The sequence below is a fragment of the Saccoglossus kowalevskii genome, chromosome 8 (assembly GCF_978046115.1).
Source record: "Saccoglossus kowalevskii chromosome 8, keSacKowa6.1, whole genome shotgun sequence".
Classification (NCBI taxonomy): domain Eukaryota; kingdom Metazoa; phylum Hemichordata; class Enteropneusta; family Harrimaniidae; genus Saccoglossus; species Saccoglossus kowalevskii.
In genome coordinates, this window is record NC_140648.1 from 8,889,698 (window position 1) to 8,917,145 (window position 27,448).

Here is a 27,448-nt window from a genome sequence, read left to right on the forward strand (position 1 = left end):
ATATGACTTATTCTAGCCATTTACATAAATACATGTAATACTAATATATTTCATCCGTATGTCACTGAGCAAAACTGTTGAGATATGAAGAAATTCATTTATCAAAAGGATTAAAAAGCATAGATAATAGGCAAATTTTGATATTTGTATGACATTTCAAAATATTGTCTTGTGACCCCAATTTGTTTTTCATTTTCTGTATCCTAATGCATGAACCCATTATGGAGAGAATGGCATATAGTCTTTAATTGGCTCTCAAATCTAATAACAGCATTTAAATTTCTCAAAATTGTGTAACAGACTCAGTGGGCAGGTAACTTTCAATCTTGGCAGACAGTTACGAGCTGTGCATTAAAGATTATTTTTGAATGCCTCCATTCTCATTCCAAGTAAGTCACTTTATTCAGCCAAAGAAGATAGTGACCATAATAGTCTAATACAGTGTTCACATGTGTGCCAAATTGGAGGCCAGCTATAAAGCTGATGTTGAGACATATATGAACAAGATAAGCCGCCACCATGCCGATTTAGTTTAAGATGTCGTAAGATGACATGTCTCGACCGACACCTTGTATTTACAGAAACGATTTTAGGACGTTTGAACAATAATGTTGCCCTCAATTTCAGCCTCGCTCTGGAGTTTCAACACTTGCTTGGTTTAGTCTTTATGCACGTATGAACACAGGATTAATTAAAATCACAGAAAACAATTGTTTACCAAGTTAGTCAAGTCGGCTCTGTGGCACACTTGTGAACATGGTATAAATATGGTCATCATTTTTATCTAGATCTGAGAAGTGTTAGTGGGAATCCATAGTCACAATGGCTGCCTGCTCAATCCTTAAAAAACAACTTTCTAAGTAAGAATTTTAAATTGCTGTATTCTTTGTTTCATGATCTTTGTTTCAGCCATCGGAAGCAAGAATGGCTTTATATAATAATTTTATTTAGCACCGATATCATTGTCAAAATTATTACTACGGTAGTATCAGACCCCTGGGCAGGTTTCAATTTTCACTTGTCTGACTGATAAGTTACCTTTCTATTGTCTTCAACTAACTTTGAAAATAAACAAGAAAACTGGGAAAACAATAGGGTATAACTTGGACAAAGCATATACCCTAGGATGTATGGACAAAGAAACAAAATCTAATATTTAAGGTAAACGCCTTTCAAATAAATAACCAAATGTTGTAAAGATTCCACTAAAAAGATTTTTGGCTTTTATAAATAAGCAACTGGATCATGCCATTCTGTAAACAGCATCATCTTAAAGACAGGTGGTCGTTGATACGCTTTATTTATGTAAACCACATGATTAGCTCTCAGCTAGAATTGGATTACAAAAAAAACATGTATTTACATGTGATGTATACATTGCATGTAAATCTGAGCATTACTAATTTGCTTATTTCTTTAATTTCGTTTAATTAATGCTTTTCAATGGAGGCAGCCTTTTTGACAATCATCAATTCAAGAAATATTTAAATTTTTCGCATTTCCTCACATATGCACATTCTTCTAACATTTAGTTTATTGTTCATTTTCTTCAAGCAATAGATACATTGACAACATAAATATAACTAAATATGTCAATTTTTAAAGATTTTATCTTTTCAACACTGTGCCGAATGCATTGACAGCCATCAGATTTAAATGTGTGCATTGCTGAATCATTCCGTTAGTGTTTTTCAGGTGTGTCCAACACTGGAAATGCAAACATTTTGAACACAGAATGAACTGTGTTCCATCTATGGACACTAAGCATCGATTTGATTGGTCGTTGGATTTTCTTGCACACAGCATGGAAATTAATTAATTCTGTTGTCTTCACTGATAAATACCTGTGTGTAGTGAATGTATTTTGTGTGGAATAGTTTAACATAATGTTGCACCAAAAATGTTAACTAAATAGATGAATTGTGAAATTTTGTCCAATTCGTCTGTAACAAATTCTGATTACACATATGCAGATTTTGAGCTGTGCGTAAATCGGGGTTTAGATTTTCTTTGCCATGTTTTTAACAGTTTAATCATGTCTACTTTAAAAAAAAAAGTATTTCAACTAAATTTTCATTAGTATGTACATGTAGGTGATATTTCAGTTAATATTTATGAGATGCAATCTCAAAGACGAGAGTGAGGCTGTGCAACAAAATAAAATAAAATATGCAAATATGGATAGCAACCAGTGATGGGACCCAAATTGCCAAGAATGCAGTGTGACAGCTGAGACACTTTGATATGCATATTAGGTATTAAATCTGCATAATAATGATTTTTATGATATTTTCAAATACTAAACAGTTTATCTTAATCAAGTGTGCATGTTTGTATTGAACATCTGGAAGTAGTATTTCTCATAATTGTCAGCACTGAACTAGCCAGCGATAAACATTCAAAACAACTGTTTTGCTGCACATTAAAAAGTTTTCATTACCAAATACATACATGTTTATCCTCTATTAAGAATTTTATCGAATATTGTGATAATACTCGGGTAGTATTGTATAATTCCTTTATGCTTATGTACTTAATCATTAATTGTTAATACCTTAAAGGTGTAGTAGTCTTTCTTTTCTTTCATGGTTTACATGTAATTTGCACATTTGTGAGAAATAAAAAAAGATTTGCATTATAATCATTAGCTGAATTTAATATGCCAATTAGTTATTCTCTTGACTTTCATTGGAAAGATTCAAACATTTTCATCTAAATATTTAACAAGATATGATTTAACTTGGTCTATGCAGTGTAGAGTTACAATTCTTTTAATAGGCTAGTTTTAACTTTTAATTACTTAAAATTTCCAAAATCTGTGTCATGCTATTCTTTATTTTTCTAAAATCCCTTGAGCACTACTGAGGTTTTTTTGGTTGTCCCTGTGATGGGTCATTGGTATATGACATTAAGTCTGTTGTGATAGTTTCTACTAATCTTCATTAGTTGTAGACATCAGCCCTCTGGCTGTCTCGAACATCTGTCTCCTATGTTATCCATCTATTTTTATTTTCCTCAGCTTTTGAATCTGGATTGTTTACCAAAAAATGATTGCATTTTTCATTTTTTCGGGTCTTGTGTTCAATACAGAAATAAATATTGATGTTTATAATTGTAGCTTTTGTTGTATATTACATCTAGGTACATCATAGACTCTTGAAAGTATTCGTACACATTTCAACAATTTGGTCAGCCAAAAAAAATATGCGTGTTATATCATTGCTGTCTTGAATTGGCCAATAGGCATTCTAGAATCTTTGTGGCTATGTGTTAAAACTTGGTTCCGGTCTGGTATATACACAGTACATGCAAGTAATTGACTACAAATTATGCTACCAATAATCACAGCAAGAATTTGATTGGCCAAAACTTTGTAATTCGCAAAAGCCATGGTACAAATAAGTTAAATCATGGTCACTTGATGTTAAAGCCAGGGGTTTCACAATTTAATAGCATTTAATAGCAGGCCATCATCCTGTGACAACAGGCCAAAAAAATAAAATAAAAAAGCTCTCGACAGTGCGAAGCGCTGCATTGAAGCCAGTGTAGGCGGTCAAGGGAGACCAGAAAGTAGAAGGCTAATTTGGGCTTGCAGCAGGCCATATGGGCGGCGGCTGGTTCTTAATGAAACCCCTGTACAGCACCTAAAACAACACATGCTTCATACTGCAGGATTGTGCCATAACATTGTATATCAGGTTGAAAACTACCGGTATGTGTGTAATATGTATTGTTTGTTTACACAAAATTGGAATGTGTACATTAAAACAAATGCAATTTTTTAAATAATGTATAATGTATTCAATACTTATACCTTCAAAATATTCTTGTACTGTAAAATATATGGATTATTTTTGAAATAGCAATGTTTATTTCCCGCTACTATTGTGCTGTTTTGAATTATCAAAAACCAAACAACTGAGAAGAAACAATTAACATGTTATCGATGTATGGAATGCAGTAATGAATAAATTCTGATTTTCACACTGGCTGTTATGTAAAATAAAATGAATCAATATTTGTTGTCAATTTCTATTCACATCCATATCTGTTAAAAACATGTTTGATACATGTAAGTATACCTAGCTGTATGATGTACAATGTAAATAAATAAAGGGTTTTATTCTTTGTTTACATACTTTGTTTACGTAATTTGTAGCTTCTTGCAACACACACACCCACCTGGAATAATACGTACAGTAATTAAATTCTGTAGCGAAATTTTCATTTGAGCTCATAACACAAAATTTTTTGTTTTGATTTTGTTTAGTATGACATGAATATAATACATGTATCTGTAAAATTAAGCTACGAAGTACATTCAAAATGTATGTGTCAAACCAATGTGTTGATTGGGATGCAATCTGTTACACAAATATTTTGTTATGAATTCCAGACCAGATTAAAATATGGAGACAAATTCTTGCACATTAATTAGATAATTTGAATAATAATTAACTACTTTCAACATGTATTTTGAGGATAACCGTTTGCTTAAATGGAAAAAGGTATTTACAATGGATTTTATTTTCACTGATTCATCTCTTTAAAAAAAAATAGTGAATTCTAGGTGAAAATAAAATAAAAAGTATTTTACAGTAAGCATTGTACTGTGGCAAAAAAAGTTGTATATATATGTTAGTTGTTCAGTAAACTTTATAGAATATTAAATTCACTTCAAACAGGACCACTTTGTAACATCTCTAGTTTGGTAAATATATTTTGTCAAAATATCCCAAAGAAAGATTCATGCCTTGTTTTAATACATGTATAATCCATAAGTGAAAGTATGGTGTTTTTATAGAACAGTCATCAGGGTGCTTGCTATTGCATTGAAGTCATGTATGTTATGTAATAGGAACTACAGAGATTTGTTGTTATAAAAGATCATAACTATCACACAATTTAATTGCTTCCATGTTTTAGAAAATTATGTGAATTAAATACTTCGTAAATCTACCCAAATGTGGAATTTCATCCATGACATTCAATATTTGTGTAATTATTTCCTATTTTTGTTTTGTTTTTTACAAAAAAGGAAGAACAACATGCAATAGTAAAAACACCCAGAGACTCTCAAATCAGAAAAGTTGACAAAAAAGAAATTAAATCTGCAACTACCACCTCCCAGCGTCCCACTAGCACTGGTAGTATGAAGACACAAGAACCGAGCAAAGCAGGGCAAGGAGACTCAACAAATCCACAACAAATTAAGAAAAAGAAACCTAGTGACTTTCACTATGGTAAAATAATCGGTGAAGGATCTTATTCTGAGGTTAGTGGGGTTTTATTTATATCAACATCATAACTTATGCTGCCCAAATTATTATTGCCCAACAGCTGTGTCAGTTAAAGGCTGAATCATATGGTCAGATCACTCTTAAGACAAATCTGATCATTAATTCCAATTTGTCAGCCTTCAATGCCACTGATTAATTTGAATTAATCTGACGGAGTTATTATGCCATATTGCAGTTAATTCAAATTCATTATATGACTTGATTTGTTTATTTTTTCTTCATGGCAGGACTAGCCATACTCAACTTTTCCAACGCAATTCGACATTTGAACGTCTATGTGTGTGATGTTACATAATTTTGCATATGTTTCCTGAAATAATTGTTTAGGTGGTTTTGTGTTCATAAAATTGATGTACAGCTCATGTAGAAACAAATAGGCTGGGAGACCAATATTCATATACCGATATATTAGGTTTTATCTGCAGTATTTACCTTATTTTTGTCTCATTGCATTGTCTTAATGAACATTTACTCATTTGTCATCATTCAACCATGGGTAAAATAGTTGTGCAAGGTAAAAAAGTACACTTTGTGATGTTCCAACTTACCTTTACAGGTTGTCTTAGCAAAAGACATATCCAGTGGGAAGGAATATGCAAGTAAGTTGAAAATATGCTCAGCACTGCCAACATAAAATAAGTTTTTGTAAATTATGTCAAAACATGTGATTACACTATTCTAAAATTTATGATTTAAGCCAGGACTACATCAAATATAGAATCTGTAAAATGGTCCCACTCAAATTGATAAGATGACACATATTTTTATCTTCATGTAAATGAAAAGATAAGTATATGAAGTAAAAAGATGTCTGTCTTGTCATGCTTATTGTAAACTTTTTTTTCTTTTGGTTACAATAACTAAAACTATTTCCATCTCACTGGCTCCAAATTCAGATATTTTTTTCTCCACTATGAACTCTCAATTAAATTAAATTTTTATGTGTTTCATATGAATATTTTTCATAATATCTGTGAAAATGTAGTTTGCAAATATGTTTCTCTTAGCTACATTAAATCAAGAATTTGCATCTGATAGTTTGGATATGATGTTCATTACTTTAGCATCTAGATCATTTAGGTCTGATTAGCATGTTTACTTTTCAAGATAAAAAATCATTTGTTATATAATAGTGTAGTCACATGTTATGTTATTTTCATTGTTTGTGGGGAGAGAGGGTTCCTGTTCTAAATTTTTATTTTATAGTTACAATAATTCTAACAATTTAAATTCAGTCTTTAATGTATTATATTATGATATTTAATATATTATTAACTAGTTTTTTTTGTTACAACAACAAAATATATAAACTCACTTATTTTCAAACTTAATTGGAGGCTTACTGATTAATTACTTTGTCTGTATGATCATAGATGGAGCTCAAAGTATATGAGGTGAAAACATCTGTCCTTGTTGTTGTCATTGACTCACCAAGTCTGATTTTTTTTGTGTGGTTACAATTATTGAAACATTTGTTATCCATTATCAAACTTGGATATTATGTTAACCATTTTGAGATCTCTGTCAAGTTTTACTGTGGTTTGTGTTCCATGTATATGTTTTCCCATATAAAGTATTGTTAGCTATTCCACCTTCAAAATAATTTTTCCTAAACTAAAACTTTTGTCTATGAACTAGGGAAAATTTATAATTATTGCATTATATTCTTTTCTTAATATTTTGGAATGAATACTGACAATCAGTGACCTCAAAATACTAGACACAGCTGTCATTCCTGTCATAGAGGGTGTAGTGTTATCGAGTTGAATTGCCAATAAAAAGAGTTGAAGCACAATTAGTTTTGTTGACACAGAAACAAATAATTTGTGTTTTCCTTTTGTAGTGAAAGTTGGGCAATGGTGTATCAGTGTTTTGGTTACAACTGAAGTAAATTGTTCAAGAAAACCACTATCTGCTAGTTTACCTTACAACATTGTAATTTCCTAGAAACATTGCCGGTAGTGTTTGTTTTGATTCCATAATGCTCTACACATATGATCATGCTCAGTTGACACTAATATGGAATACATGAATTTGCGTGTAAGTTTTAATTGTTTTACACAATAGTTTTGAGACTATTCAATTTGTTCTTTTCTACTTCCAGTTAAAATACTTGAGAAGCGACATATATTGAAAGAGAAGAAAGAGAAATATGTACATAGAGAGAAGGAAGTATTGAATAAATTGTACAGTCATCCGTTCTTTGTTAAGCTGTATTTTACATTTCAAGATAGCAACAAATTATGTATCCTTTGACTCTTACACTCTTCAGTCGATAAAAACAGATTGTTAATTGAGTGGTTGGAAAATGTTATCACTAATGTTATATTTTAACATATCTGAATGTAAGTTGTGGATATATGTGGCACTATTGTGAGAGGAGAATAAGTAGTCAAACTTATATGATGAAATTGAAACGATGTTAAGTAATGTGTGTTTTCAAAATAAACCATGCAAATGCAAGATACTTGAACCATGTGTACTGCAAATTGCATAGTATTCAATAAGACTATAATGGGTACAACTGCTTCTATTTTTAACACTAAGATGTTCTAAAAATAGCAACATAATACTGAGTTTGTGTCTGTTTAGCAATATGATCTGTCATGTATTAGACACATCCAGCTTTGCTCTTAACTGCAAATCTATTCACAAGTTAATCTGTGGAGCTGTCCTTTGATATATACAGTGGCTGGCTGTAATGTATGTGCTGTATGTCACTTTAGGAAATGTAATCTTTGAAAATATCAAAACATTGTAACATACCAAATGTTGATCCCAAACTGGTCGAGTACGTACTTTGTGATATTCTCTTGATAATCTTATTATCATACATGCTGATGTTTGCATTCAGTGATGACATTCTGTCACATGATATAGTACTTCTGCATTCGTTGTAAACTAAGTGTTTAAATGTTATTCAATTACCCACAATGCATCAGTAGATGTATATAAAGGTATTTTAGTTTATCCAAAATAACTTCCCAATCTAATTGTCTCCTGAAACTGAACCCCAAATTAATATGTGAGAGATAAGGTAATTAAAAATAAATATTCATCTGAAAAGTAATATTGAAAATACACCCATCTCCTTCCTATCAAGAGTGAACATTGCTAACTAATGACAAATGAAAAAAATTTAATACAAATTTCGGATATTTTACTAGATTTCTTTAAATAAATGACGAAGACTAAATGAAATGAGAGGGTACTAAACCTTAATTGAAATAGTAACATTGTGATTCCCCATAGCGGTGAACCTAACTTACTCTGGTGGTCAATATACATAGGTTAGGTTTATTATTCAAAGCGAAGTTTGAATATGTACCCATTGTTTTTTTTTAGAACTTTCAAACAACCAGTCACTGGGAATAACCTTCCAAAATGCCAGAACATTCGTGTATCAACAATATTTTAGTCACGTCCACTCGTAAATAGTGATTACATCCCAATCAAAACACACGTTTGTTTATTGATGTAAATACATCCTGTTCTGTTGCTGTGCACATGTTTCTTCTTTCAAACTGATCTCAAACTGAAATGATCTTGTCTCCAATTACCTGGGTATACCTTCTGCTATTCCATGGTTCCCATAGCAACAACTGTTTTCCAGCTAGGAATGACTGCATGAATTTAATTTGAAATTGGTTGCATCATGAAAATAAGACCCCCCACACAATTGATTCTACCTGCAGCTTATGTGTGTTCTTCTAGGCTATTCCTGTCAGAAATTGGATTGATATTAAAAATAAAATGCCAGTTAGTGGACACTTATTGAGAGGAGCAGACTGCCGGAATCTAATTACTGACTTTCAATTATCATTCAGTCAGCAATTTATCATTTGTTTGTCTTCGTTGCTATGATGTCAGCTAGACTAAATTCATCACGAGAATGATTCTCAAATTCCCACAACAGTTAGGTTATTTATATACTCATTATTTTGTTGATTAATGTCATTGAACAAAATGAAGATTTAATTTATTTTAAATCTTTTTTTTACTTTGTTGTCATGAATGAAAGCAAAAGTTTGTGAGGGAAAAATATCTGTCCTCTCCGTTGTCTGTGTCGTCAACTTTTTTGTTATTGTTTGAAGTAAGCTACATCATAAGTAGGTTGTCAAACTGACCGGGGTAACCCATTCTCCTGATTTGATGATTTATCGTGCACAGAGGCATATTATCCATATCACAACATTTCATTTTCTGTAACAACAAATAACAGTAAAAATTTCTCACTTCTATGTTTTGTGGATTTATTTACTGAAGAAGAGATTCACTGAACAAAATATGCTGAACAAGTGATTTGGATGTGGCCTAACAACCATTACAAATTGATGTCTCATAGATGTTCCAGCAATGGAATCAGTCATAGAATTTATTCCTTAAAAATCAATGGACTATATCTCCAAAACTATAAAACACATCTTATAAAGCAACAGTGAAAAAATCAAGAAATGGTCAATCTTGCACAAAAAAAGCATTTTTAGGAGGTTCACAGTAATGTCTGTAAATTAATTTCCTGAGCAAATATTAACACAAATATACATTTGTATTCTCCTATCTCAGCTTTCTGAAAATGTATACATTGCCATGCTTAATTAAAAGTCAATTAGGTAAACTAGTACTCATTTTTGACTCCCGTGTGCGAAGCACAAAAAGGGAGTCTTTGTTGTTAGTGTGTGTGTTCCACTGATATCTCAAGAACCATACATTGATTTTTGATGAAACTTGGTGCATAGATGCTCTGGGCCAATGCGCAGATTTCATTAGGTTTTGGTAAAAACCATGCATATTAATTACCTAATTTGCATGATAATTAGCTGATTTTTAGCTGTTTCATGACTGTTCCGCTGATATCTAAAGAATCACTCATTGGATTTTGATGAAACTTGGCACATAGATGCTCCAGACTAATGCGCAGATTTGATTAGTTTTGGGTTAAAATCTGTGCAATATTAATTACCTAATTTGCATAATCATTAATCAATTTTCAGCTTTTCCACTGATATATCAAGTACTAATCATCACATTTCAATAAAACTTGGTACATAGATGTCATAGGACACTGCACAAACCTGATAGTTTTTAGGGTAATATCAGTACATATTGATTACCTAATTTGCATAATTAATTAATTTTCAGCTTTTGATATTTCAAGTAGTAATCATCACATTTCAATGAAACTTGGTACATAGATCAGAGACCTGATTAGTTGTAATTGGATATTAATTACCTAATTTACATATTGTTCCACTGATATATAAAGAACCACGAATTGGATTTTAATGAAACTTTTAAAGAGAACTATACAGAGACCCAATTAGTTTTTGGTAAATATTTATGCTTATTAATCACCTAATTAACATAATTAATTAACACTGATATCTCAATTACTGATCATCACATTTGAATAAAATTTGGTACATAAATGCTCTGGGACCATAGACAGGCCTGATTAATTTTGGGTTAAAATTTGTTCATATTAATTTTTTGTTTAGTTCTGTTCATAATAGTTACCTGATTTACATAATTAGTTTTCAGCTTTTCCATCAATATCTCATGTACAAGTAATTTTGAATTAATTTTTAAAGTGTCCTCAATACTCTCAGCACACGGGAGTTCTTTCTAAGCTTTCTTTGATTCAATCTGCTGCCAAGTTGACAGAAACACTAATGTTTGCATATACTTTCGTGAATGATTATCCTGTTAACACCTTTCCTTGACCAGTGATTCTCAGATTTTGGATTAAGTTACGCCAAGAATGGTGAATTACTCAAATATATCAATAAAGTGGGATCTTTTGATGAAAAATGTACTCAATTTTATTCAGCTGAAGTGACGTCAGCATTGGAATATTTACATAGTTTAGGAATTATACATAGGTAGGTAACACCTTATTTTTTTACCTTTACTACCTGTGATTCAATGGAATGACCCATATTTACCTGTACATTATGAGCATCTACTGCCTAATGGATTTTTGTATGAAAATGATTTGAAAGATTTGAATTTAATAATAATTTATTGAATAAATTTGTTTATAAACAGATATAAACAGTTTGAACTAATTGCAAATTAATGTATTGCAATAAATAAGCTAAGAACCTTTATTGCAGTTGTGTCATCCTGTTTTTTCTTTTCCAGGGATTTAAAACCAGAGAATATATTATTGGATGAAGACATGCATATAAAAATTACAGATTTTGGCACCGCCAAGATATTAGAATCTAAGTCACGAGAAGGTATGAACAGATTGGCTTTATTTACTATATACTACAGACACACTGATTACACACTTCAGATTTACTATATACTACAGACACACTGATTACACACTTCAGATTTACTATATACTACAGACACTGATTACACACTTCAGATTCACTATATACTACAGACACACTGATTACACATTTCAGATTTACTATATAATACAGACACTGATTACACACTTCAGATTTACTATATACTACAGACACTGATTACACACTTCAGATTTACTATATACTACAGACACACTGATTACACACTTCAGATTTACTATATACTACAGACACTGATTACACACTTCAGATTTACTATATACTACAGACACACTGATTACACACTTCAGATTCACTATATACTACAGACACACTGATTACACATTTCAGATTTACTATATAATACAGACACTGATTACACACTTCAGATTTACTATATACTACAGACACTGATTACACACTTCAGATTTACTATATACTACAGACACACTGATTACACACTTCAGATTTACTATATACTACAGACACTGATTACACACTTCAGATTTACTATATACTACAGACACACTGATTACACACTTCAGATTTACTATATACTACAGACACACTGATTACACACTTCAGATTCACTATATACTACAGACACACTGATTACACACTTCAGATTTACTATATACTACAGACACACTGATTATACACTTCAGATTCACTATATACTACTACAGACACTGATTACACACTTCAGATTTACTATATACTACAGACACACTGATTACACACTTCAGATTCACTATATACTACAGACACACTGATTACACACTTCAGATTTACTATATACTACAGACACTGATTACACACTTCAGATTTACTATATACTACAGACTCTGATTACACACTTCAGATTCACTATATACTACAGACACACTAATTACACACTTCAGATTTACTATATACTACAGACACACTGATTATACACTTCAGATTCACTATATACTACTACAGACACTGATTACACACTTCAGATTTACTATATACTACAGACACACTGATTACACACTTCAGATTCACTATATACTACAGACACACTGATTACACACTTCAGATTTACTATATACTACAGACACTGATTACACACTTCAGATTTACTATATACTACAGACACACTGATTACACACTTCAGATTTACTATATACTACAGACACTGATTACACACTTCAGATTTACTATATACTACAGACACATTGATTACACACTTCAGATTTACTATATACTACAGACACACTGATTACACACTTCAGATTCACTATATACTACAGACACACTGATTACACACTTCAGATTTACTATATACTACAGACACACTGATTATACACTTCAGATTCACTATATACTACTACAGACACTGATTACACACTTCAGATTTACTATATACTACAGACACACTGATTACACACTTCAGATTCACTATATACTACAGACACACTGATTACACACTTCAGATTTACTATATACTACAGACACTGATTACACACTTCAGATTTACTATATACTACAGACACATTGATTACACACTTCAGATTTACTATATACTACAGACACACTGATTACACACTTCAGATTTACTATATACTACAGACACTGATTACACACTTCAGATTTACTATACACTACAGACACACTGATTACACACTTCAGATTTTACTAGCATACTTCAGAAATAAACAAATCAGAATTAACAATAATGATTCATCATTCATGTATTCTTAGATATATTCACAGGAGATTTTTACTCACAATGGGGGTTAGTGCCACCGAGTGATTGCACACTGGATAGTCTCATTAGTTAGTTCACCACCTGGACAGTTTTATTGCCCATATATAACTTAATAATGACTGTTCCCACTGTTCATATGTTATCACAAAAAATATAACTGGTTTATTAAGCTTTGTACGCTTTTGCCAGGTTACATTCTGGTGTTTTCGTCAGGCTGCAATGCATTTTGGAATTTTGCCAGGTTGTATTCTGGGATTTTGCCAGGGTGCATTCTGACGATTGTCTCTAGTCTCTGTTATCAGTAGATAAGGAAATCTTGAAAAGTGTTTCCATTGAACCTACCTACCTACATATATCTTCTTTGGATTTTTAAAAAAATAGCAATATTCTGTGTAAACATTGAGAACTCATTAATGCACTGAACCGCAACTGTGTTGCCATTACATAATTTAATCTTTCTTTGTTTAATTTCAGCTCGAGCTAATTCATTTGTTGGCACAGCACAGTATGTTTCCCCAGAACTGTTAACTAATAAATCAGCTTGTAAAAGGTGAGAGCAATATTCCGAAAAAATATTATTTATTGTTCCATTTCCTAGCAACAATCAATTTCTCTCTGATTTAATAATCAAGAACCCAGTAAACCAAATTTCTTTTCTTTCCTATATCAGTTGCAATCATATTTATTGTTATCCTAATGTAATCCCATATTTATGTATGTTATTTCCCACTAACATTTTAGTGAAAATTTGACATTTCTGTAATTACAATATTTCCAATAGATAATTATTTCCAAAATACAAAATTATAGAAAAAAAAGAATAGAAATGAAGAATGAGAATAAAATATTTTTTTGTGGGGTGTAATTGATGTTCCCACCATTCCCCCAGTGAGAGTGATTCAGTCTACTCTGTTAAGTCCTAAATTAATTGAAGAATGCCCACAGCTGCAAGTATGTTATTTGGTTGCTAGGAGACATATCCTATGTGTCTGCCAGTAAGGAGGTGTCTGCTGTCTATAAATCTAACTTTCTTTCATTTAGTGTTATATATATAATGTGTTGTATTATACTGTGGTAAGCCCTACATGTATGTAGGTTTTGTGTACAAATGTATGTATAGTGATTATCCAAGAGACTTCATTAGAAGGGTCTTTATAGACAGTTGGTAGTACAGAAATAAAAGCACATTTATCTGATCAAAATTGAATAAGTTTGACTGATGCTGATAATCATTTGTCTCCCCCTTCCAAATTTTTTTGGGGGTCGCCCCTTCAAAATCAAGCTGAAACCCTTTGTCTCAACAAGATTTCAACATTTTTAAGAGGGAGCATGCCCCTGCTAAGGTCTCACCTTCTGCGCAAGGTTGGTGAGCAGATCTCACCCCCTCATGTAAAATTATGTGCCACTGCCTCTGCAGGTAGTCTTTATAAAGATGTAGTCACTAACAAAGGTTTGACTGTACGACCCACCTTCCGGTGTACAATCAACAAACCACCTCCCTGTGCACAATCAACAACAACCCCCCCCCCCCTGTGCACAATCAACAACCGCCTCCCTGTGCACAATCAACAACCCCCACCCTGTGCGGAATCAATGACCAACCTCCCTGTGCGGAATCAATGACCAACCTCCCTGTGCGGAATCAATGACCAACCTCCCTGTGCGGAATCAATGACCAACCTCCCTGTGTGGAATCAATGACCAACCTCCCTGTGCGGAATCAATGACCAACCTCCCTGTGCGGAATCAATGACCAACCTCCCTGTGCGGAATCAATGACCAACCTCCCTGTGCGGAATCAATGACCAATCTCCCTGTGCGGAATCAATGACCAACCTCCCTGTGCGGAATCAATGACCAACCTCCCTGTGCGGAATCAATGACCAACCTCCCTGTGCGGAATCAATGACCCACCTCCCTGTGCGGAATCAATGACCAACCTCCCTGTGCGGAATCAATGACCAACCTCCCTGTGCGGAATCAATGACCAACCTCCCTGTGCGGAATCAATGACCAACGTCCCTGTGCGGAATCAATGACCAACCTCCCTGTGCAGAATCAATGACCCACGTCCCCGTTCACAATCCGCCATCCATCTCCCTGCACAAACTTGTTATACCATGTGCATCAGTTTATATGCAAACTGTTTATAGTATCCGTATTATCAAAGCATAGGATGAGTTTTGTAGATTCAGAAAATTTGTATTTCTAACTACGCAAATAGTAAATGTAGTTTCTATATGGCTTTTCGCCAAATATGTTTATTTTAATACACATGTATGTTTTCCCATTTTTATATAACTGTTCATTACTTTATGAGAGTACTAAAAATTTGTTTGATTCTTTCAGTTCTGACTTATGGGCATTGGGATGTATTACCTACCAGTTGTTAGCTGGATTACCTCCGTTTAGAGAAAGGTAATATGTCTCTATTGATTTCATATATTTCTTTCTTACCTGCAATTGACATATGGCTTTTTGGAAAAATTGTGAGTGAACCCATTCAGCTTAAATACCCTTGATGGCCTTAGTATCACCCATTCATTTTGATGTCATGATCCCCTATGTTCTTGTTCTCAGAAACTCAGCCAAATTAATAGTTATTGATTGTATTCTACAATAACATATTAATTCACATTCAGTGTTTTCATTAAGAGCCTCCAACAAAAGGTTTTGCCTTCTAGTTGAGTCTAATACTGTAGAATACTTTATTTTCGCTTGGAATTTATTTTCGCTATTTTCGCTGAAGGGATGATTCCGTGAAAATAAAATCCAGCGAATATACCTTTTTTCCTATATTTCACATTAAACTCATCAAAAATCAGTGAAAATAAAATCTATAAAAAATGCCCAAAAAGCCTTTTCAGCGAAAATTAATTTCTCAAAATGAAAGAAGTACCTCAATGGAATGAAATGTACTGTACTAATTCTGAGATTAAGTTTAATCATAATAATCATCCAACTACTGACTTATAGAGGGACTGTGCCCTGAGCAACTTTAAAGAGTCCTCACCCACAATACTGACCTTATTATCCTTTATTATTCAACCTATCTATCCTGTATATAGCTTACTTCCTAATGAGTTACTTGTCTCTGCAGTTTATTTGGTTTACGTTTCTTTTGAGGACCGTTTTTTTATTAGCTAATCCGGCTGCTGTTGCTGTTTAATTTTAATGACAAATTTTTGTCAAAAAAAATTTCGTGAAAAATTCCTAAATATTGTAGCAGTGACAATTATTTCTGAGGTTCTCAATACAGAGAGTCACAGTGAAATGTTTCTCAAAGTCATTAAATATTCAGAGATTCTAGTCATGAAAATATAACATCTGACAGTATGTCAATTCTGCAATAAAATTCAGCCTTGCAAGTGTTGTTCTTGTATAGTAGTATCACAAGTTAAAATGCTGAACGAAATAGTTACTAGAGGTTCGTTTGATGATTTAAAAGCTTGCCTTGGTGATTAGACTTTAGCTAAAATGTAATTCAGGTGCTCTCACCAACGAATTGCTTAAAGCACTAGGCCAACATTTGGAAAGTTTAATTACAACTGCAAAAGGCATATTAACGGATGTAGTTTATAATATCAAGAAATTGTCCGATTATCTCCCAATTGTTGTCTTATTACTCGGTAGCCTTATTTTGTATTTGTATCATTACAGATAATATATTTGTGTTACCCAATCAGCAATTGGGTGACTAGAGCAATTGTCTATTTAGTTATGTGATTGGTGAAGATCAGCAATGCATTGCCACTGATTGGTCAATTTAGAAGTCCAGCTGGTCTGCTTTTAGCTATATAGATTAATAAATAACTTGTAATTATACCTTCTTAATTCTTCCAGGAATGAGTATTTAATATTTCAGAAGATAGTCAAATTAGAGTATGATTTCCCTGAAGGTTTTCCTCCAGTAGCAAAAGATTTTGTTTTAAAATTACTGGTAAGTAAACTGCCATACAAGTTGACCTCTCACCACTTTAATGTTATTGAACAAAAATCTTATTTGATATAAATAAAATAAAATAATTCTTTATTACCATTATATAAAAAAAAATGTTACATTTCTATTTTGATGTTTAGAATTCAACCACAGGTATATCAATTAACTAAAGCAAACAATGAAATATGGAAATCAGTTATAACAAAAATAAAATACTGTAAAATACTTTATTTTCGCTTGGAATTTATTTTCGCTATTTTCACTGAAGGGCTGATTCAGTGAAAATAAAATCCAGCAAATATACCTTTTTCCTATATTTCACATTTAACTCATCAAAAATCAGTGAAAATAAATTCCATACAAAACACCGAAAAACTTTTTCAGCAAAAATTAATTACAGCAAAAATCAAGTATTTTACAGTAATACAAAAATAAATGTCAATGTTGATTTAAATCATTGTCTTGCAGGTGTTAGACCCAACTAAAAGACTTGGTTGTGATGAGCTTGGGAGTTATCCTCCATTAAAATCACACCCATTTTTTAAAGGAATCAATTTTGACAGTCTTGCAACCTCCACGCCCCCTCCATTAAAACCCTACCTGAGATCACCAACAGGAGAAGAACTGCGCAGTGATTACAATGTAAGTCATACTTAAATGTGTACTTATTACTGCAACACTTTCATGAAGAAATATCACAAATCATTATACAAATGTATCGACCTCACACCAATGCCATAGCATCATACAAACACCACATCAGCATCTCAACATCAACCTCACACTAATGCCATAGCATCATACAAAACCACATCAGTATCTCCACATCAACCTCACACCAATGCCATATCATCATACAAACACCACATCAGCATCTCCACATCAACCTCACACCAATGCCATAGCATCATACAAACACCACATCAGTATCTCCACATCAACCTCACACCAATGCCATATCATACAAACACCACATCAGCATCTCAACATCAACCTCACACTAATGCCATAGCATCATACAAAACCACATCAGTATCTCCACATCAACCTCACACCAATGCCATATCATCATACAAACACCACATCAGCATCTCCACATCAACCTCACACCAATGCCATAGCATCATACAAACACCACATCAGTATCTCCACATCAACCTCACACCAATGCCATATCATACAAACACCACATCAGCATCTCAACATTAACCTCACACTAATGCCATAGCATCATACAAAACCACATCAGCATCTCCACATCAACCTCACACCAATGCCATATCATCATACAAACACCACATCAGCATCTCCACATCAACCTCACACCAATGCCATAGCATCATACAAACACCACATCAGTATCTCCACATCAACCTCACACCAATGCCATATCATACAAACACCACATCAGCATCTCAACATTAACCTCACACTAATGCCATAGCATCATACAAACACCACATCAGCATCTCCACATCAACCTCACACCAATGCCATATCATCATACAAACACCACATCAGCATCTCCACATCAACCTCACACCAATGCCATAGCATCATACAAACACCACATCAGTATCTCCACATCAACCTCACACCAATGCCATATCATACAAACACCACATCAGCATCTCAACATTAACCTCACACTAATGCCATAGCATCATACAAACACCACATCAGCATCTCCACATCAACCTCACACCAATGCCATATCATCATACAAACACCACATCAGCATCTCCACATCAACCTCACACCAATGCCATAGCATCATACAAACACCACATCAGTATCTCCACATCAACCTCACACCAATGCCATATCATACAAACACCACATCAGCATCTCAACATTAACCTCACACTAATGCCATAGCATCATACAAACACCACATCAGCATCTCAACATCAACCTCACACTAATGACATAGCATCATACAAACACCACATCAGCATCTCCACATCAACCTCACACCAATGCCATAGCATCATACAAACACCACATCAGCATCTCAACATCAACCTCACACTAATGCCATAGCATCATACAAACACCACATCAGCATCTCCACATCAACCTCACACTAATGCCATAGCATCATACAAACACCACATCAGCATCTCAACATCAACCTCACACTAATGCCATAGCATCATACAAACACCACATCAGTATCTCCACATCAACCTCACACCAATGCCATAGCACCATACAAACACTACATCAGCATCTCAACATCAACCTCACACTAATGCCATAGCATCATACAAACACCACATCAGCATCTCCACATCAACCTCACACCAATGCCATATCATCATACAAACACCACATCAGCATCTCCACATCAACCTCACACCAATGCCATAGCATCATACAAACACCACATCAGTATCTCCACATCAACCTCACACCAATGCCATATCATACAAACACCACATCAGCATCTCAACATTAACCTCACACTAATGCCATAGCATCATACAAACACCACATCAGCATCTCCACATCAACCTCACACCAATGCCATATCATCATACAAACACCACATCAGCATCTCCACATCAACCTCACACCAATGCCATAGCATCATACAAACACCACATCAGTATCTCCACATCAACCTCACACCAATGCCATATCATACAAACACCACATCAGCATCTCAACATTAACCTCACACTAATGCCATAGCATCATACAAACACCACATCAGCATCTCCACATCAACCTCACACCAATGCCATATCATCATACAAACACCACATCAGCATCTCCACATCAACCTCACACCAATGCCATAGCATCATACAAACACCACATCAGTATCTCCACATCAACCTCACACCAATGCCATATCATACAAACACCACATCAGCATCTCAACATTAACCTCACACTAATGCCATAGCATCATACAAACACCACATCAGCATCTCAACATCAACCTCACACTAATGCCATAGCATCATACAAACACCACATCAGCATCTCCACATCAACCTCACACCAATGCCATAGCATCATACAAACACCACATCAGTATCTCCACATCAACCTCACACCAATGCCATATCATACAAACACCACATCAGCATCTCAACATTAACCTCACACTAATGCCATAGCATCATACAAACACCACATCAGCATCTCAACATCAACCTCACACTAATGACATAGCATCATACAAACACCACATCAGTATCTCCACATCAACCTCACACCAATGCCATATCATACAAACACCACATCAGCATCTCAACATTAACCTCACACTAATGCCATAGCATCATACAAACACCACATCAGCATCTCCACATCAACCTCACACCAATGCCATAGCATCATACAAACACCACATCAGCATCTCAACATCAACCTCACACTAATGCCATAGCATCATACAAACACCACATCAGCATCTCCACATCAACCTCACACTAATGCCATAGCATCATACAAACACCACATCAGCATCTCAACATCAACCTCACACTAATGCCATAGCATCATACAAACACCACATCAGTATCTCCACATCAACCTCACACCAATGCCATAGCACCATACAAACACTACATCAGCATCTCAACATCAACCTCACACTAATGCCATAGCATCATACAAACACCACATCAGCATCTCCACATCAACCTCACACTAATGCCATAGCATCATACAAACACCACATCAGCATCTCAACATCAACCTCACACTAATGCCATAGCATCATACAAACACCACATCAGCATCTCAACATCAACCTCACGCTAATGCCATAGCATCATACAAACACCACATCAGTATCTCCACATCAACCTCACACCAATGCCATAGCACCATACAAACACCACATCAGCATCTCAACATCAACCTCACACTAATGCCATAGCATCATACAAACACCACATCAGCATCTCCACATCAACCTCACACTAATGCCATAGCATCATACAAACACCACATCAGCATCTCAACATCAACCTCACACTAATGCCATAGCATCATACAAACACCACATCAGCATCTCCACATCAACCTCACACCAATGCCATAGCATCATACAAACACAACATCAGCATCTCAACATCAACCTCATACAAATGCCATAGCATCATACAAACACCACATCAGCATCTCAACATCAACCTCACACTAATGCCATAGCATCATACAAACACCACATCAGCATCTCCACATCAACTTCACACCAATGCCATAGCACCATACAAACACCACATCAGCATCTCCACATCAACCTCACACTAATGCCATAGCACCATACAAACACCACATCAGCATCTCAACATCAACCTCACACTAATGCCATAGCATCATACAAACACCACATCAGTATCTCCACATCAACCTCACACCAGGGCCATAGCACCATACAAACACCACATCAGCATCTCCACATCAACCTCACACTAATGCTATAGCATCATACAAACACCACATCAGCATCTCAACATCAACCTCACACTAATGCCATAGCATCATACAAACACCACATCAGTATCTCCACATCAACCTCACACCAATGCCATATCATACAAACACCACATCAACATCTCCACATCAGCCTCATACAAATGCCATAGCATCATACAAACACCACATCAGCATCTCAACACCAACCTCACACTAATGTCATAGCATCATACAAAACCACATCTTCAGTATCTCCACATCAACCTCACACCAATGCCATATCATACAAACACCACATCAACCTCATACAAATGCCATAGCATCATACAAACACCGCAGCAGTATCTCCACATCAACCTCACACCAATGCCATAGCACCATACAAACACCACATCAGCATCTCCACATCAACCTCACACCAATGCCATATCATCATACAAACACCACATCAGCATCTCCACATCAACCTCACACCAATACCATAACATCATACAAACACCACATCAGCATATCCACATCAACCTCACACCAATGCCATACCATCATACAAACATCAACCTTGCATCATCCTATCAATAAAACATCAACTTCATTCAATGTCACATCAATATTATCAGACCACCACACAACATTGAATCAGTATCACCTCAACATCACATCAACGCTTCACATCATTACAACACCTATATCAGATCACCTATCGAACATCACATCAACATAAAATCAATACCACAATAACAACTCACAGATACACCACACAAACATCAGGCCACATCAACTTCAAATCAACAGTGCTAACATTTGACTGACAAAATCACAAATATCACACCACTTCACAAACTCGAGGCAATCTCATGTCAACACCAACATAACAACTTAAAATTAACTGAATATCAACAGGTTCCTGAAGTTTATGATCCCCACCTTGGAGACAAAGAACTGACTAAACTATTTGGGGTTGGTAACATAGAACTGCAGGACCAGGACGTTGAGGATCAAAAAACCAAACCACCTAAAAAGAATTCAATATTAGATATTAGTGATGAAGACAGGAGAGAGAGACTACTAAAGCAGAAAAAAGAGAACAAATGGCATAGATTTGTGGAAGGAAATCTTGTTTTAAAAATGGGTCTAGTTGACAAGAGGAAGGTAAATCATGCTTTTTCTTATTAGTCCCTGTTCGGACGCAGTCCGAAAACGGGGACTTAAGTTTTGACCTCTGTGTGTTCGTCTGTGCATCTGTGCGTGCGTCCGGACCTGTATCTTAGAAATGCCTGGACCAATCACAATCAAACTTCACAAATACATCATACATGATAGTATACATATACACATCAATTTGTTTCACGATCTGATTAAAGATGGCCGAATGGCAGCCATTTTTGTGCTAAAAATCATCAAAAACAAGCATTTCTGAGCTGTTAACAGATGGATTTTGTTCAAACTTGGTATATACATTATACATTATAGGACCTTGATGCATATCATTTTGTTTTAGGATCTGATTCAAGATGGCCGAATGGTGGCCATTTTTGTGCTAAAAAACCATCAAAATCAAGCATTTTTCGGCTGTTTACAGATGGATTTTGTTCAAACTTGGTATATACATTAGACATTATAGGACCTTGAAGCAAATAATTTTGTTTTTCAGATAAGATTCAAAATGGCCGACTGGCGGCCATTTTGTTTTAATGAATGTGGTTCTCGTGCCATATCTCTGACTTGCTTTCACTGATTATGTTCAAATTTTAAATATTCATTATACATCATGTCATTAGATAGACATTAGACATTACAGGTTCCTGATCGATGCACATCATTTATTTTTCAGATCGGATTCAAAATGGCTGTCTGGTGGCCATTTTGTTTTAATGATTGGGCTTCTAGAGCCATATCTCTTAAATGCTTTGACTGATTATATTCAAATTTTATATATTCGTTATACATCATGTTATATATATACATGTATTCAAAATGGCTGATTTTGAATGCTGTTCCAGAGCAATATCTCTCAATATGGACAAGTACTTTTTTGACGATCAGATACAAATGTCAATCATTTTAATGTTAAAAAATCATATTCCTGACATGGTTATATTCCAGCTATATTACTATAAACAAAACTATACATCTTAAATTTGATAACTAATGGGGACTGTGTGCAAAGCACACAATGGGAGTCTTTCCGGTTAGTGCATCTGTGTGTGTGTCTGTTCCGCTGATAGAATGTATCTCAAGAACCAGTTATCAGATTTTAATAGAGCCCTGGGATATTTACAGACCTGATCAATTATTGGATGAAATCTATGAATATTAATTACTTAATTTTTCATATTAGTTAGCCAAATTTAAGCATTTTCACAATTTTTGTTTCATGTGTATCGCTTCTAATTGTCTTTATTATAGTAAAAAAAATATTCCTTATTTGTACTTCATGCCTCCAATACTTTCTAAGTTTACTTTGATTTCATTTTGTGTTTTAATAACTGAAATAATTTTTATCTGATCATCTTCAAATTTGAAAATCTTATCAATCCCTATAAAATGTCAAACAAGTTTGATTCTAGTGTGACTAGCAAGTATAATTCTCAAGATAAATGTATCAAGGCATGATGGGATTAAGTTGGTAGCCTTTGACTGACTGGTGGCCATTTTTGTCTCCAAAACACCAAAAATCAACATTTGAACATGTCATCAATCTTTTCTAAGGCATTCCCTGATGGATTTTATTAAAACTTAGCATTGACTTCACTTTAGGTGAGCTACTGATGCACATCAGTTTGATTTGTGATTTTCCAAATGGCTAACTGGTGACCATTTTTAACAAAAAAAATCAACATTTGAACGTGGCATTAATAATTTTTTAGCCATACCTTGTACAATATTGATGAAACTTGGTATTGACATCACTCATGGAGCATGCCTGGTCCGATCACATTCAAACTTCAGACATACAAGTACAAAGATGGCCGAATGGCAGCCATTTTAATGTTACAAATTCATCAAAATCAACATTTCTTTCATTCTGGAACCTATTATGGGATCTTGATGCATGTCATTTTGTTTTTCAGATCAGATTCAAAATGGCAAATATCTCTGACATGCCTTGAGCAATCATGTTTGAACTTGATAGATGAATCATACATGATGATACACATTAATTTATTTGATGATCCAAATGCATCAAAATCAGGCATTTCTGCCTTTCCTAATCAGGATCACTGTGAAAGCCTTCCAGATACAAGTTGCCTGGATCACTTTGGACTGAGAGTTGCATTGTATCGCACACTGTTACTCATTGTGTACTTAAAGTTAAATTAAAATGCAATGTCTTGTTATATGAAAAACAATGTATACTAATAATGTTTTACACTTACAGGGTTTGTTTGCCCGGAGAAGGCAACTATTACTAACAGAAGGACCTCACCTTTATTATGTGGATCCTGAAAACATGGTTTTGAAAGGAGAAATTCCCTGGTAAGTTTGAAAATGTGTACACTGATCACTAATATGCTGCTACCTCAAATATACACTACCTTCATATAGGAACCGATCAGCAATGAAGGCTTCAAATTGGTTCCAAAAATAGGTACTTATTCAAAGTTGTGTTTACAATAAAATATATTTTCACACAATAAAAAACAAAAATGGTCTATACATATATACTATATACATAGATCTACAACAGGTCTATTCATAACTACTATATACATAGTTCTACTACATGTCTATTCATATCTACTGTATCCATAGATCTACAACAGGTCTATTCATAACTACTATATACATAGTTCTACTACAGGTTTATTCATATCTGCTGTATACATAGATCTACTGCTGGTCTATTCATATCTACTATATACATAGATCTACTACAGGTCTATTCATATCTACTGTCTACATAGATCTACTGCAGGTTTATTCATATCTACTGTCTACATAGATCTACTGCAGGTTTGCATATCTACTGTCTACATAGATCTACTACAGCTCTATTCATATCTACTGTATACATAGATCTACTGCAGGTCTATTCATATCTACTGTCTACATAGATCTACTGCAGGTCTGCATATCTACTGTCTACATATATCTACTACAGCTCTATTCATATCTACTGTCTACATAGATCTACTACAGCTCTATTCATATCTACTGTCTACATAGATCTACTACAGCTCTATTAATATCTACTGTCTACATAGATCTACTACATGTCTATTCATATCTACTGTCTATATAGATCTACAACAGCTCTATTAATATCTACTGTCTACATAGATCTACTACATGTCTATTCATGTCTACTGTCTACATAGATCTACTGCTGGGCTACATAGATCTACTGCTGGTCTACTCTTGTCTCTAGAAATTTGCACAAATTATGATACATCTACTGCTCTACCTCTGTCTATTGTGATTTCACATTTTTGGTAAATCTATGGTAGGTCTACTCACTTCTACTCACTATTACTATGAAATTGCAATATCAGTTCCCTTCTGTTTTTCTTGCAGGTCTCCAGAGCTCCGAGTTGAAACTAAAAATTTTAAAACTTTCTTTGTACATACAGTAAGTGACTCAAATAATTTAAAATATATTTGTAATTGACTTCCAATTTTGAATGTTTCATATATTTCTATAAGAAAAATCTAATATTTCTTAATATCTTCTCCAATGACCTCACAGGTTGAAACTTGAAATTTGCACCATTTTCTGAATTTTTGTTTGGCTGTCATGGGATAATCATGTTCTTTAAACTAGCAAATATTGTAATTTATTATTTTACTAATAATGTAAACATTGTTTTGCTTTCAGCCGAATCGTACATATTACTTGATGGACCCTCAGAACTATGCTATAGAGTGGTGTAAGGCAATAGATGAAGTCCGACGAAATACATATGCCAGCAAACCGTGAAGAAAAGATACTCTTTTCCCCACAGCTTGATAACAACAACATATAAATATATATTATAAAATCTGTGTCATCGGATGTCATTCCAAATGTACTGGCATCTGTTGGCATTATTACATACATTTTACCTATTGACAGACAAATCTCAATAATAATTTTGAGAATAATTTTAAAAATCACTCCTTAATTTAACTACTCTACCTGTACTGTTTCCATGCGCATCTGTTCTGCAAAAAGGAAATGTTTCCTCTCAGTTTTGCAATATGCTTGAATGTATTATTGATCAAAATGAAGAAGAAACTTGAGTGTTTCCTCCTAGGTTAGGAATACTTGAATGCATAATTGATTAAACTAAAGAGGAAGCATGGCCTCACTCAGCTGTACACTTATATGGCAATTAAATATTTTTCCCAATGAGACTTGATTTTATCATGTTTGTGAGTGTGTTCTGTGTTAGCAATATTTGCTTGGTGATAAATATGCACTTCTCTTGGTTTAGGTTTGAAATATATCTTGAATGTGTGATTGTGCATGTCACATTATTATAGTATGAAGATGAAATGCTATGGGTTATATACAGATATCAATCGAGGTATACTGAGTCATTTTTATTATTAAAGAAGATGCATCCCAGTGTTCTCGCTTATAGGATCAAGTTCAGTGACCCCTGCCCTTGTTTACATTCATTTTCAAAACCTGCTTGAAAAAAAAAAGTTTTTGTTACAATCTTATGAAATTTCTTATTTTTGTGTAATCTAGTTTATACCCTCACTAGCCAATCACTACCAGTAGTTGAATATAGTTAGACAAAGTCTA

General features: G+C 34.2%; 1 protein-coding gene across 1 annotated transcript in view; it reads left to right on the top strand.

The window, feature by feature from the left end:
• The window catches only part of LOC100377375 (3-phosphoinositide-dependent protein kinase 1-like), a 33,597-nt gene extending 6,548 nt beyond the window's left edge, over window positions 1-27,049 (top strand). The window contains exons 2-14 of the mRNA XM_085502134.1: window positions 5,039-5,275; window positions 5,857-5,899; window positions 7,405-7,545; window positions 11,038-11,182; window positions 11,445-11,542; window positions 13,812-13,887; window positions 15,687-15,755; window positions 17,181-17,277; window positions 17,746-17,919; window positions 22,618-22,866; window positions 25,097-25,194; window positions 26,233-26,287; window positions 26,534-27,049. Coding sequence (XP_085358260.1) covers window positions 5,039-5,275; window positions 5,857-5,899; window positions 7,405-7,545; window positions 11,038-11,182; window positions 11,445-11,542; window positions 13,812-13,887; window positions 15,687-15,755; window positions 17,181-17,277; window positions 17,746-17,919; window positions 22,618-22,866; window positions 25,097-25,194; window positions 26,233-26,287; window positions 26,534-26,635 — 1,584 coding nt within the window. The 3' untranslated portion in view covers window positions 26,636-27,049. The remainder of the gene's footprint in view (window positions 1-5,038; window positions 5,276-5,856; window positions 5,900-7,404; window positions 7,546-11,037; window positions 11,183-11,444; window positions 11,543-13,811; window positions 13,888-15,686; window positions 15,756-17,180; window positions 17,278-17,745; window positions 17,920-22,617; window positions 22,867-25,096; window positions 25,195-26,232; window positions 26,288-26,533) is intronic.
• The last annotated feature ends 399 nt before the right edge of the window (window positions 27,050-27,448 follow it).